General features: G+C 46.4%; 1 protein-coding gene across 2 annotated transcripts in view; it reads right to left on the reverse strand.

Moving 5' to 3' along the window:
- The window catches only part of NOC3L (NOC3 like DNA replication regulator), a 221,075-nt gene extending 209,669 nt beyond the window's left edge, over positions 1-11,406 (reverse strand). For both annotated transcript variants that reach the window (XM_063961653.1, XM_063961651.1), the window contains exons 1-6: positions 11,297-11,406; positions 7,195-7,402; positions 6,266-6,389; positions 5,658-5,815; positions 5,517-5,573; positions 2,703-2,833 (exon numbers count right to left, since the gene is read on the reverse strand). In XM_063961653.1, coding sequence (XP_063817723.1) covers positions 2,703-2,833; positions 5,517-5,573; positions 5,658-5,815; positions 6,266-6,389; positions 7,195-7,402; positions 11,297-11,305 — 687 coding nt within the window. In that variant the 5' untranslated portion in view covers positions 11,306-11,406. The remainder of the gene's footprint in view (positions 1-2,702; positions 2,834-5,516; positions 5,574-5,657; positions 5,816-6,265; positions 6,390-7,194; positions 7,403-11,296) is intronic.
- Between the last annotated feature and the right edge of the window lie 3,135 nt (positions 11,407-14,541).

A 14,541-nucleotide genomic window follows, 5' to 3' on the forward strand; every position in this document is an offset into this window, starting at 1 on the left:
ACCACTCGTACTCTAAGGCATATGTGCGGATGGAGGAAGTCTTAAGCCTGAAAACCTCCCCGTTTAGGATGGGCTCACAGCCCCTACTCAATCAGTGAAATATATGTCAGGGTATTCTTTTCACAACTTTGATGGATCACTGGCCCCCTGGTTGTATGCCCAGTCTTGTCGCGCACACGAGGACTGTAAAGCGTAGTGCTCACCTATGTAAGCCCCGAAAGTAATCTCTTGCGGTTTATCTTTAGAGAAAACATACATACCAACTCCGCCCGACCTTCACCCATTAGCATAGGTGGCGAAGGGCCGTAGAGAGAATTAGGAGCTCTGACGAGTATTCTCAAACAGTTAGAAATCTTCTCTGTCTAGTAAGAAATAAATAACAATATATAAATACTTATTTAACTATTCCCCACCAGACCATCAACTATTGATACAGATAGCGCTGAGTTGGGTGACATCGTCTGAAGCTCCCTCCCCCGCCGGACCTGTCAGCAGCGTCCGTTGGAGGCATTATGTACATATAATATATCATTTGATGGATGCCAAAGGTAACTGGAGTTACCGTGCTTAGTAGAAACATCTTTGTTTGTGCATTTGAAGGTGAAAATGCACCCCCGCAGAATACTTGTAGTGCATCTCATCTGTATAATAGGTAACGGAATACCGTAATATATTGCGGGAACAATTGTACACTGGATTCACTGAAAGAGAAAAATTGAAATTAAATAATAATTATTCTAAACAGCCTCCTTGCAACCGCGCACACGTAACTGTGATTCAGTACTGAGATCGGGTTGATATCCAGAACGTTCCCTTTATTTTCACAGGATCTTTGAATTAGAAGTCCATTGAAAATAAAACGCATAAACATGCTTGATTAAAAACTCCTAGAAAATCCTTTGCAGCAGAGACCTAACATAAAAACTACCAGCAGAGGGAGTAGTAAACTATTTTCCTTAACCTGTAACTATTAGGTAGAAAAACCCCTCCCTCAGTTCTGACTGGCTGAGAAAAATGGCTCCACTAAAGGGGGCGTTATTGTTTCTGAGAAGCAATTTTGGCGCCTTTGAATATATTAAAGATGGCTGCCATTAAAACACTACCTTTTACCTATATCCCCCATAATGTCCAGGCCGACCGCCCCGCGCTCTGTTAAATACCCCGCCAGCTCCCCTTAACCCTCCGCTCCCAGTGCGGCCGGCGGGAGGGGCCCTTTTGCGGGCAGCTGCGCTCACTAAGCGGGCGGCGGGGAGTGCACTTATAGGATACCTATCGGGCGGCTATTCTACTAGCGGGCGGCTGTGCTTCTACTAGCGGGCGGCGGAAATGCTGTGCAGCGCTACCAACAGCGGCAACTCCGGAACCTGTGCTTCTCCTTACTGCACCCATCCCCACTGATATGACGGTGTGCCAGAGAGCGAGAGAGGACGGCAGAGGTAAGCCAAGCTGGCTTTCCGGTTATTACATGTGTGCGGGCGGCCTGCCCGGCTCCCTTGCTCATGTCCTCGCGGTAGGCTGCGCTCTAATAGCGGGCGGCAGGAGACCCCTTGGAGAAGGTTAGTCCTTTCCCTGACGTTGCTGCTGATCATTTCTGCGGAAGGAGGAGGGGGGTGGCGGGCGGGGGATGCTGTACTTGTCAGTCGGCTTCCTTGTGTGAGGAAACAGCGTCTTGTACTGCAGGGACTCTCTCTATTACCCTATTGCAGGGAGCCACAGCCACCTTAACCCCAAACTACATAAGTGTAGATGTCCCTCTAGGGGCTACTCACTGTCTCTGTGCTCCGGAGTTTCTGTGAAGAGAGCAGTTGATCCCTTTAACTGGGACCTTAGTCTCCCTCCAGTGATTCCTGCACCCTCCGTTTGTTAGGAGGGATAGGATCTCTCAAAGTAGGTTCTACTTGCACCCTCCGTTTGTTAGGAGGGATAGGATCTCTCAAAGTAGGTTCTGCTTGCACCCTCCTTTTGTTAGGGGGGATTGGGTCTCTCAAAATAGGTTCTGCCTGCACCCTCCTTTTGTTAGGGGGGATTGGGTCTCTCAAAATAGGTTCTGCCTGCACCCTCCTTTTGTTAGGGGGGATTGGGTCTCTCAAAATAGGTTCTGCCTGCACCCTCCTTTTGTTTGGAGGGATCGGGCTATTTCTCATGCTAGAGAAGGAAAAGAAAAAATAAATAAAATAAATAAATAAATATATTTCTTGTGGAGCAAAAGCTCCTATGTGCTTCCTCCAAGCACAATTTTTCAAACTGAGGGATGGGGGGCATGAGGGGGGAGGAGCCGGCTGTGCAGACAATATTTTAATTTAGATTGTGCCACACCTCCGGTTGCAAGACTTCACACCCCTAATGTATATGATGTTCCAGTGTCCCCTAGTGGATGAAAGAGAAATACAGTACACAAGCTGCACTGTGTTATTAAGGGGTCTATTTACTAAGCATTGGATGGAGATAAAGAGGACAGAGATAAAGTACCAGCCAATCACCTCCTAACTGCCATGTCACAGGCGGGGTTTGAAAAATGACAATTAGTAGCTGATTGGCTGGTACTTTATCTCCATCTGAATTATCTCCATCCAAGGCTTAGTAAATAGACCTCTAAATATTAATTGTCTTAACAGTTCCAGTCCATAGTCAGTCAACAGAGCAAATCAGAGCAAGGTAGCAAAACAAAGCTTGCAATTTACTAAGGAATACAAACCACACACACTGTTTTCAGGATCTGCCAGTATAGCGGATGCCAAGGCTGCAATGTGAAGCTTCCTCTCCTCCAGCTTGGCTCTCCTATGCTGTATTAGTTCCTCTGTGCTAAGTACACACAGCGGCTCTTCAGGAACAACTGGGGGGGGGGAAGAAAAATCAATCTCTGGACAGATTTTCTTAAAAAACTAAATACAGATGTGTCCTCATACATTTTGCCTCAATAAGTCACATAGCGGGAGATGCCTGGTGTGAGTGAGCCGACAGGTCCTGTGCAACTCCGTTTTGTTTGTTTTTTTGTCTCTGGGTGGTTTGGTTGGACTGGCTGGGAATGTCCCACACCCTGGACTTGAACCTTTAGGGCTAAAACGCACACGCCGGCTCCCGCCGCCAGGCAAAATCCCGCCCGGCTTTTTACCGCTGCCATGCTGCAGAGGCACATGCAGCACAATGTGTCCTTTCACACGGCACGGCCCCGGCTGCCGAGTTGCAGCCGGAAATATCCACTGGAAGGTCCGGCTGTCGTGCCGTCTTTGTAGGCAGTGGACCGTGTGTGTGAAGGGGAGCTTTCACACACAACATTTTTTTTTCAAGCAGTGTCTGCTACTGCGCATGCACACAGCATTACACACGGCTCAAAGCCGTTGTGTGTGAAAGACTCTGCCGGATGGCAAAAATCCGGACAAAGTTTGGCCGGCTTTTTGCCATCCGGGGAAAACCGGGTAGTGTGTTACAGCCCTTAGAATGTTAGGGACCTACCTAATGATGATGTTCCATGGACGTGGGGGGTAGGCCCATACTTTTGGGCAAAGTTATGCAAACCTCACTTTTACTTGATGTTAAAAAAAAATTATTTTATTTTAAAATCTGATTAGAAATGTTTGGAGAGTGCACCTGCATCCCCTTTTTTTCCTGTTTAGCAACACTCATTATGTATAGTTAGGATGTGAAGTCTAGCCACCATCCCCCCTGTATAATCTTCATTGTGTATATGCATGTACATTTGAAGGTGGGGCGTCCTCCCACCTGCCCATCATTGTTTTTAATTATGAACTCTTGCATTTGCTGACTGCACAATGAATAAGGAAACTATTAATGGTAAGACATGAATACATTTATATAGTAATGGGGAGAGCATGGGGCATGAGGACCCCGGAGTTGGTTTGGCTGGGCTGCTTCAGGGCATCACAATGTAAAACTTATGTAACACTTATTTTAACACTTTACAGCACCCTAGGTTTGTTTTTCTATCAATGTAACACATTTATTATCATCTCTCACCCAGGTAACACTCTTAACACATAGTAGCCGCTTTTACTTATCTAACACTCTCCAATACTTTCCTTACCATCTCTCACTTGTGTGGTGCATTGGGGTGGTTTGGTTGGGCCAGTCTGGGGGTGTCCCACGCAAAATTCATAAGTGAAGCTGTAGATGGCCTAGCCCAAGCTGGTTCTTCCACAGAGCCTGTCTGAGCCTCTGCAACTGGTCGCAGATTACAAGTGTCCTTACAGGCAGCAGAGGGAGCATATGAGCCCCAACTAGGTAATTTAGCCAGATAACAAGTACAAAAAAAATGATGTGAACTAGTTTTCCCTGCTCCAAGTTTAGCTCCCCTTTTCTGACATTATCTGGCAGTATTATACAGACTATTTACACAGAAAACACAGATATCTGAATAGAGATAAGAAAACCTGTCAGATACGGATTCCAGACTTCCTTTTCCTGTCAGGGACTTCACTTGGCTGGAAGAAAGGAGCTTCACAGCAGTCATCAACAGAATAATAGGCCCTGAGTACATCCATTCACCACTCTGACCCTTTTAGTTGGGTGAGAGAGAAGCCTGCATTGCTTTAAATCAACAGCCCCCACCACACTTTTGAGTAGGCAGGGAGGGCCTGGTCCAAGTGAACTTGCTGCTGTTGGCAAGCGTCACTTGTAAAGGCGGGCAGCTGTGTGAGTGTACATAGAGAACGAGACAGATACTGCTTTCCAAACGAAGCCTATGCCACCAGACCACCACATCGCTGTTTCAGAGGACCTCAGTGTGGGCAGCCCCTGGACCCACTTTTGTCTCTATGGCCACCAACCTGATGAAGAGCAACCCCCCCGCCCCCGCCCTCTCCTGTTGGCTGTCAGGCTTGCACCAAGCTCACAGCAACCGTGAGCTGACAACCCATAGGCTCCCGCGCTCGCAGGTCAGGAGGCAAAAGGGGAGAAGATGGAAGAAAAAACTGGATCCAGAGAATAATTTTAAAAAAATAAGGTGGTAATTATAAAAAAAAAAAAAAAAAAAAATGTGAACTAGCCAATGTAGTGCTCCTTCAACACTTAACTTGAAACTGTGGAAGGGGTTGGAGGGGAGGAGCTTTTATAATAGCAAAAGGTAACCAGTTAAGTGCTAGCTCCTTAACCCTCGCTATACCTCCAGTTGGAGAAAGGATACATTTACAGTATTTTTCAGTTTTGCAAATCTTTTTTTTTTAACCTGTAGCAGCTCACTGGTTACTTCTGTACCATTTCAGATTATTCACTGGACTTGAATTGCTTAAATATCACCAAAACATGGAGAAATGGGGGTGTTCTACAACTTTTGATTTCTTATAATAGACAGTTTGTATGAGGAAGGCAAATTTTTCGGTTTTGCAGTAAGTGCAAAATGAGGTCTGAGAGTTTAACATATAAATGGTATTTTATTTTAATTCACTTTAAAATAATCCAGTTAAAGCATTTAGAACCTCTGAAAATAGAAAATGCATACACTGTAGCAATAAAGGGACAATATTCAGCCAACATGGATACAAGGTGAAGTACACAGTTACCTTCAGTATCTTCCACATCCATTTCCTCTTCCTTGTCCTGATCCTCAGTAGGAGCAGCTGCAGAAGATGACAGGCTGTTATATCAGGTGACACCAGAACAACCTACTCACACACACGATGCTAGGCATAAGCCGCTATTACCTGGCTTTTCCATGCTCTGTGGAATAATGCCACGTTTGTCTTTGATGGGCAGCAGGTGAATGACTTCTTTCTCCGGTTCAACCTTCATACGCCTTGGCAATTTTTCATACGCCTCAATCATATCATCCCTCTTTCTTTTTGTGGCATGAACCGGCTCACTAAGAGAGGCAGAAAGCATGTTCCAATTACATTATGGGAATTTATACAACCAAGCACTCATTCCATTCCTTCATTATTCACTCTGCAATGTCTTTCTTTACAGAAAATTATTAATGAGCATTAACATAAACTGTTCGCGCACAACTTCACGTACTAGTTACCAAAAGGAAATAATTACCACCTTAAATTCTTACTAATCCTATTAATTCACGTTCATAGTCAGAATTCAAGTGATCAAAATCGAGAGAATCCTTGCAGAACTGGAACATACAGAGCATTAACCATAATGGGCGGTGCTAAAACTACAGGTACAGTACTATACGTAAGGGGAAGTGCTGCAGATCTTTACTGGTAATACAGCAGGGATTTTCAACAATACCCGTGCTACAGAGCATGTAGTGTCTGAATGAATTGGACGCACTTACTGTAGCATAACATTTTGTCCGTACCTGGAGGAAAGGTCTCTGGTTAGGAAAGAGGCTCTCTGAGCCATTTCCCGCATTAGCTGCAGATCATCCTCATCTATCATGTCCAGTGGGAGGTACTCCTCTTCCAGTTCATGTTCTTCATTAGCTGCGGTAAACAAGTTCAATGTGTCATTCAACACAATGTGTATACAACACACCAAACATCCCTTAACAGGAGGCTTGCAACACTATCCCTTGCTGTGGAGGAACCCTACTATACTGATTCTGGGCAATGTCACCCATTGGGGCTCTTCAAGGTGGAAACGAGCAGTCTGTAAGGCCCCTTCTCCCATCACATGGCGTCAATTCCTCTATGAAGACACTGCGAAAAACACCTTCAAGGCTGATACAAAAACTGTATATCCACCCAAAATAGCCATGCAAGCACTGCCATATCTGTAGCTTACCATTTCCCTGTTTGCCCTAACCCCGTGGTTCTCAACAAGTCGTGTTTTCTGGATTCCTCTACACATGCAGCAGTATGTTGATGTATTTTGCTGGAACGGTAATTATCCCACCTGTTTCCACAGATAAAAATCCTGAAAACATGCCCTGTCTGGGTTACTTGAGGACAGAAGATGAGCACCCATGCCCTAACCCTATCACCTGCAGACCTACTCCTTATACAATCACCCGAAGCGATCGATCACTGTTCTCCACAAGGTAAGCATGTTAAATATCTGTGCCATGCAGATAGTGGTTATTTGATTGCCACAGCTTGCCCTAACTCTGCCCATCTGCTGTTATTGACCAACAAAGAATAAAAACAGAAGTTCCTCTTATCCTCTGAAGTTAGCTTCACTGGCCAGAGTGTGCTAGAAAACAGCATGTGAATGGTTACTATGGGTAATACTACACTTTTGACAACTGCATGATATTATGAAAATATGACTCGCATTTATTCGATGTACCTGGCTGTTTTTTGTAGGCCCTATCCAGGGGTACGGGGACTTTGGAGCTAACATCCCGCACCGCTTCTCGGAGCTTCTTCTGTTCTTTTCTGTGCTTCTTTGCAAAGCTCTCCTGCTTATATTGCTTGTTCTTTAACTTGTTGTCGAGCTTTATTTTGCTCGTCTTCAACAGCTTGCGGAAGCTGGGAGCTTGCTTGCGATTTCTTCTCTGGATAGGAAACAATCAGCAACAAGTTACAAGAGGAGATAACTATTTGGTGGATATTAATAAGCACCACACACACACACACACCTTGCAATATGTGCTATTAAAAGGCTAAAACAAATATGCAAATGCTTTATTTCACAGCACACCATCTATAACACAAGACATTATAGTTTAATTATAGCACGCAAAACAGTACAAAAGACCAAAACAATGTAATGTTTCTAATACCCTTTTCACACCGCATGAGGCGGATCGCACCTGGGAGCCTGACACAGGAGCTCCCAGGGTGCGACCCCGCCTCAGGCGCCTTTCACACTGCAGTCAGCAGCCCGGTATATTGCCAGGTTGCTGACATCAGCGGTGGTGGCGCTTGGAGATCACATGTTCTCCAAGCACCACCCGTACATAGAGAGTGAACGGGAAACGGGTCGCATCGACTCGGCTCCCGTTCACACTGCACAGTGAGCCAGGCTGAACACCAGTTCAACCATGCTCAAGAGCAGGGTTGAAATACCGGGCCACTCGACCTGGTATTTTAACCCTGAACCCCTTTCACACCGCACATAAACAGGTTATGCTCGTTCATGTGCGAAAAACCTATGTTCAGAGGTGCCGGTGTGAAAGGGGTATAAGAGAATGGTTAAAAAAATTTAAGTGCACATTATAAATGCTGGGTGTAGCCATTTTGTGGGCTGGGCAAGTATTCATGTAGTGTTCCTGCTAGTACGCAGGCAGGGCGCTGAGGTGCAGATACGGTTTTCTGCACACGCCTAAGGTGCACACATGTTTGAATAGGAGGCGTGACGCAGCCCAATTGCCATCCCTCTTAGGGGAGTGACCAGCACTTATGAACATGCTGGGCTGCTCCCAAGCTTTCCCCTCACTGTGAATAGATGCTGTGTGCCGATGATACTTCTCAGTGTCAGGATACCGCAATCAGCCATGTGACCGCCAGCATCCCGACCACGGGCATTTCATACGCAACCCAAACATAGTTACAGTCTGCAAAATGTCACCAATGTTAATTAGATTCCCCTAGTCTTCTCGTATTATAATGTTTGTTCCCATATGTGAAACGCTACAGAATACGCTGGTCCTATTTAGGTAAGTTTTAAATATACTGTATATATACATTGGTACTCTGGGCACCATTTAACAACGAGACATACTTTTAGCACTTGCAATATTTAACATACAGCAGTAAGCTTAGTGCACCGCTGCTGGTCACTGTACCACTTTCGCCATGGTGACCCAGCAAAAGCCTTTCCAGTTTCAGCAAAGCACTATGCGCTCAATGGATGGAATTGTAAAGCGCACAAGACCACAAAAAAATAAAATAAAAATAAATAAATAAATAAAAAATAAGATTTTACTCACCGGTAAATCTATTTCTCGTAGTCCATAGTGGATGCTGGAACTCCGTAAGGACCATGGGGAATAGCGGCTCCGCAGGACACTGGGCACAACTAAAGAAAGCTTTAGGACTACCTGGTGTGCACTGGCTCCTCCCACTATGACCCTCCTCCAGACCTCAGTTAGAATCTTGTGCCCGGCTGAGCTGGATGCACACTAGGGGCTCTCCTGAGCTCCTAGAAAGAAAGTATATTTTAGGTTTTTTATTTTACAGTGAGATCTGCTAGCAACAGACTCACTGCAGCGAGGGACTAAGGGGAGAAGAAGCGAACCTACCTAACTGGTGGTAGCTTGGGCTTCTTAGGCTACTGGACACCATTAGCTCCAGAGGGATCGACCACAGGATAAATAGCGAGTCAGTTTTTCTGACTCCAGCCGTCCTGGAAACATATTTTCCAGGGCCCGGACTACGTCCAGTAACTTGGAATCCTCCAAGTCCCTAGTAGCCGCAGGCACCACAATAGGTTGGTTCACATGAAAAACTGATACCACCTTAGGAAGGAATTGGGAACGAGTCCTCAATTCCGCCCTATCCATATAAAAAATCAGATAAGGGCTTTTGCATGATAAAGCCGCTAATTCTGATACACGCCTGGACGACGCCAAGGCCAACAGCATGACCACTTTCCACGTAAGGTATTTTAGCTCCACGGATTTAAGTGGCTCAACCCAATGCGACTTCAGGAAATCCAACACCACGTTGAGATCCCACGGTGCCACTGGAGGCACAAACGGGGGCTGACTATGCAGCACTCCCTTAACAAAAGTCTGAACTTCAGGCAGTGAAGTCAGTTCTATTTTGGAAGAAAATCAATAGAGCCGAAATCTGGACCTTAATGGAACCCAATTTTAGGCCCATAGTCACCCCTGACTGTAGGAAGAGCAGAAATCGACCTAGCTGAAATTCCTCCGTTGGGGCCTTCCTGGCCTCACAGCACGCAACATATTTCCGCCATATGCGGTGATAATGGTTTGCGTTCACTTCTTTCCTAGCTTTAATTAGCGTAGGGATAACTTCCTCCGGAATGCCCTTTTCCTTCAGGATCCGGCGTTCAACCGCCATGCCGTCAAACGCAGCCGCGGTAAGTCTTGGAACAGACAGGGCCCCTGCTGCAGCTGGTCCTGTCTGTGAAAACTACAGGGGAGAGCCTGGGGAGCTGTCTTCCAGCTGCACTGTGAAGAAAAAATGGCGCCAGTGTGCTGAGGGAGATAGCCCCGCCCCTTTTTCGGCTGACTTTTCTCTCGCTTTTTTTTATGGATTCTGGCAGGGGTAATTTATCACATATATAGCCCTGGGACTATATATTGTGATGATTTGCCAGCCAAGGTGTATTATATTGCCCTCGGGGCGCCGCGCCGCCCCCCCCCCAGCGCCCTGCACCCATCAGTGACCGGAGTGTGAGGTGTGCATGAGGAGCAATGGCGCACAGCTGCAGTGCTGTGCGCTACCTTGTTGAAGACAGAAGTCTTCTGCCGCCGATTTTCCGGAACACTTCTTGCTTCTGGCTCTGTAAGGGGGCCGGCGACGCGGCTCCGGGACCGAACATCGAGGTTGGGTCCTGTGGTCGATCCCTCTGGAGCTAATGGTGTCCAGTAGCCTAAGAAGCCCAAGCTACCACCAGTTAGGTAGGTTCGCTTCTTCTCCCCTTAGTCCCTCGCTGCAGTGAGTCTGTTGCCAGCAGATCTCACTGTAAAATAAAAAACCTAAAATATACTTTCTTTCTAGGAGCTCAGGAGAGCCCCTAGTGTGCATCCAGCTCAGCCGGGCACAAGATTCTAACTGAGGTCTGGAGGAGGGTCATAGTGGGAGGAGCCAGTGCACACCAGGTAGTCCTAAAGCTTTCTTTAGTTGTGCCCAGTCTCCTGCGGAGCCGCTATTCCCCATGGTCCTTACGGAGTCCCAGCATCCACTTAGGACGTCAGAGAAATATATATATACACACACACACATATATATATACATAGACATGGGGTCTATTCATGAAGCAGTGAAAAGGGTGAAGTTGCCCATGGCAACCAATCAGCATTAAAGTAACATTTATAATTCGCATACTTTACAACTGTACGGAGTAGCTGATTGGTTGCCATGGGCAACTTCTCCACAGGCTCACTTCTCCACTCTGTTCGCTGCTTTATGAATAGACCCCCATATTGCCAACCTTACTACTGGAACAAGCTAATAACCTGGAGAAGTATGACACTTGATGTACAGCAGTGGTTCTCAAACTCGGTCCTCAGCACCCCACACGGTTCACGTTTTCCATATCACCCAGCAGCTGCACTGTGTATCACCAACTGTCACATTTTAAAAATCTACAGGTGACCTGCAAAACATGAACCGTGTGGGGTCCTGAGGACCGAGTTTGAGAACCTGTGATGTACAGTAAGTGACAGCTGATGTCAGATTATATTAAGCATTTATACACTGAGCCCTTTGGTTACATACAGTAGGTGCAGTGACCTCACTGCACAGAGACTCACCGGCTTCATGGTGCCGGTCTCCGCGTAGCTGGCAGCCTCTCTCCCGCAGCAGCAGCTATACACACGTGTGAGTACCGTACAGGAAGCTCCTATAGATCGGAGCTGATAACACGCAACCAGAGCGGCCCGGAGGTTAAAAACATAAGATGATTTAAAGTGCGCCACCTGCTGACAACATTATAAACTGCATACAGTACAGTCTGCAGAAAGTTGTATACTGTAAATAAAGTGATGGTTAAGCCTGTGTGACCCATGCACAGATTATTTCACCTGGGAGATTTTTATCAGTTGGACAAAAGGGTTACTAAAGCAAAACTTTCTTATTTCACAATAAAATAACATATGAATAAGATTTTGGGGTTCAGTTTGAATTACTGGCATCCGGTATTCCGGCGGCGGCATTTCACCGTGGTGCTAGTTGGGATTCCGGCTGCGGCACTGTGACCGCTGGGATCCCGACTAGCGGTATTTTAACCACTTCCCAGATGTTGCATGTTTTGTCATATATTTTCTTATCTGCACCACCTGAAGCATCACTTTTTAAGAAAATATAATCATTCACATGTTCAGGCCTACTGTACTGTATGAGTCAGATTAGGGAGCAGAGCAATTCTCAGCACTGCAGCTGCCAGAGTGTTGGGCTCACCCCTAATGTAATCAGAAACGGGGGCGTGATACTGAATCACTCCCCAAAAGGTCATACAATTGGGGGCATGGTCTGGTGGAAATGAGGCTATGCCATACTCTCCAACTGTACCTTTTGTGGTCAGTACAGTACCATTTTGTGCCGCATTTGAGGCACCTCTGGCTTTACCCTTAAAGCGCGCTGTCTGAAAGTACTGCAGAGAAGGTCCAGTGTAAGAGCGTCTAGCTGGCAGAGCAGCAGAGGGGAGGTACGTGGACTTACCAGCGGTCGCTTTCGAAATTCAGGTATCCAATTCACCTCCGAACAGCCAATCACCTGTGAAGGGTAAGGCTTCCACACTCTTTTTGGACTCAGCGTCCGCCACCCACTGGCGTAACCACAACGCTCTGCGTGCAGAGACCACCATGGTAGGAGTTACGAGCATTAATAACACTGATTCCTTTGAATGGTATCACAGAGGAAGCGGGCAGACTCCTGAATATGTTGAACCAGCAGTACCAAGTCGGCCAGGGATCTATCACCTGAGAGGCCCTCCTGAATGTACCGCCCAAGTGTGTATCGCGTGCATCACTCAACATCCTGCAATAACAGGCCTTTGGGATGCCCCCGCTGCAACATATATAGGGGGTCATTCCGAGTTGTTCGCTCGCAAGCGGATTTTAGCAGATTTGCTCATGCTAAGCCGCCGCCTACTGGGAGTGAATCTTAGCATCTTAAAATAGCGAACGATGTAATCGCAATATTGCGATTACACACCTCGTAGCAGTTTCTGAGTAGCTCCAGACTTATTCGGCATCTGCGATCATTTCAGTGCTTGTCGTTCCTGGTTTGACGTCACAAACACACCCAGCGTTCGCCCAGACACTCCTCCGTTTCTCCGGCCACTCCCGCGTTTTTTCCGGAAACGGTAGCGTTTTTTCCCACACGCCCATAAAACGGCCTGTTTCCGCCCAGTAACACCCATTTCCTGTTAATCACATTACGATCGCCAGAACGATGAAAAAGCCGTGAGTAAAATTCCTAACTGCATAGCAAATTTACTTGGCGCAGTCGCAGTGCGGACATTGCGCATGCGCATTAAGCGGAAAATCGCTGCGATGCGAAGATTTTTAACGAGCGAACAACTCGGAATGACCCCCCCATAGATTTTAAAGTTGCTTCTATTGTCCTATCTGCGTGTTCCTTTAAGGCTGTAGTCCCTGGAACTGGCAGAACTAGCTTTTTTGACAGGCGTGACACTGAGGCGTCCACCGCCGGGGAAGTTTCCCATACCTTACGCCCTTCCTGGGCAAATGGGAAGGTGGCTAAACATTTTTTTTACACTTGGGGGTAAATTTACTAAGATGGGAGTTCTATTTAAGATGGTATGTTGCCCATAGCAACCAATCATATTCCAGGTATTATCTTCTAGACTCTAGAAGATAATACCCGGAATATGATTGGTTGCTATGGGCAACATACCATCTTAAATAGAACTCCCATCTTAGTAAATTTACCCCTTGGAATTTGTTATCAGGAGAGACCCATGGCTCCTTGAAAAGGTCATCCAGTTCCTTTGAGTCAGGAAATGTGACCTGTACCTTTTTCTGCGCAGAGGAAAAGGAGTGCTGCACATCAGATTCATTACCAGGAATATTTAAAACATCTCTTATTGATAAGTGAGTCTACACCCTGTGCAGTAGAGGAATCATCTAACTTAGCATTTGATTCCAGCTACTCCCCCTCTTCCACCTCTGGTGCCTCCTCCTCGGATCCCGAGAAGATATCAGGTAACCCCCACTTTTGGGGTAAAGGATTAGAGAGAGGAGAAACATGTCTGCTATCTGCCCTGTCCTTTGCAAGAACAGCCATAGACTGTTGTAACTGCTGCCTTTCTTGCCTTGCAGTAATTAACGCATTAGACATGTCAGCCATCATAGTTTTAATTGAACTGAGCCAAGGAGGCTCCTGCAATTCACCCCCCGAAGCCCCACTAGTTTGTGAGGACTGACTGCATTGTTCACAAATGAGAATCCTCAGGAGAGGGGGGAAACCTCGTGTGACAAACAGCACACACAACTTTACTTTTGTCACCATGCTGACAGTGCACATTTATACACACACATATACAGAGACGCAGGGGGTAATTAAGAGTTGATCGCAGCAGCAAATTTGTTAGCAGTTGGGCAAAACCATGTGCACTGCAAGTGTGGCAGATATAACATTTGCAGAGAGAGTTAGATTTGGGTGGGTTATTTTGTTTCTGTGCAGGGTAAATACTGGCTGATTTATTTTTACACTGCAATTTAGATTTCAGTTTCAACACACCCCACCAAAATCTAACTCTTTCTGCACATGTTATATCTGCACCCCCTGCAGTGCACATGGGGGGTCATTCCGAGTCGTTCGCTCGGTAATTTTCATCGCATCGCAGCGTTTTTCTGCTTAGTACGCATGCGCAATGTTCGCACTGCGACTGCGCCAAGTATTTTTGCTATGAAGATAGTTTTTTTACTCACGGCTTTTTCTTCGCTCCGGCGATCGTAATGTGATTGACAGGAAATGGGTGTTACTGGGCGGAAACACGGCGTTTTATGGGCGTGTGGATAAAAACGCTACC

This window comes from Pseudophryne corroboree, chromosome 3 (assembly GCF_028390025.1).
Source record: "Pseudophryne corroboree isolate aPseCor3 chromosome 3, aPseCor3.hap2, whole genome shotgun sequence".
NCBI lineage: Eukaryota > Metazoa > Chordata > Amphibia > Anura > Myobatrachidae > Pseudophryne > Pseudophryne corroboree.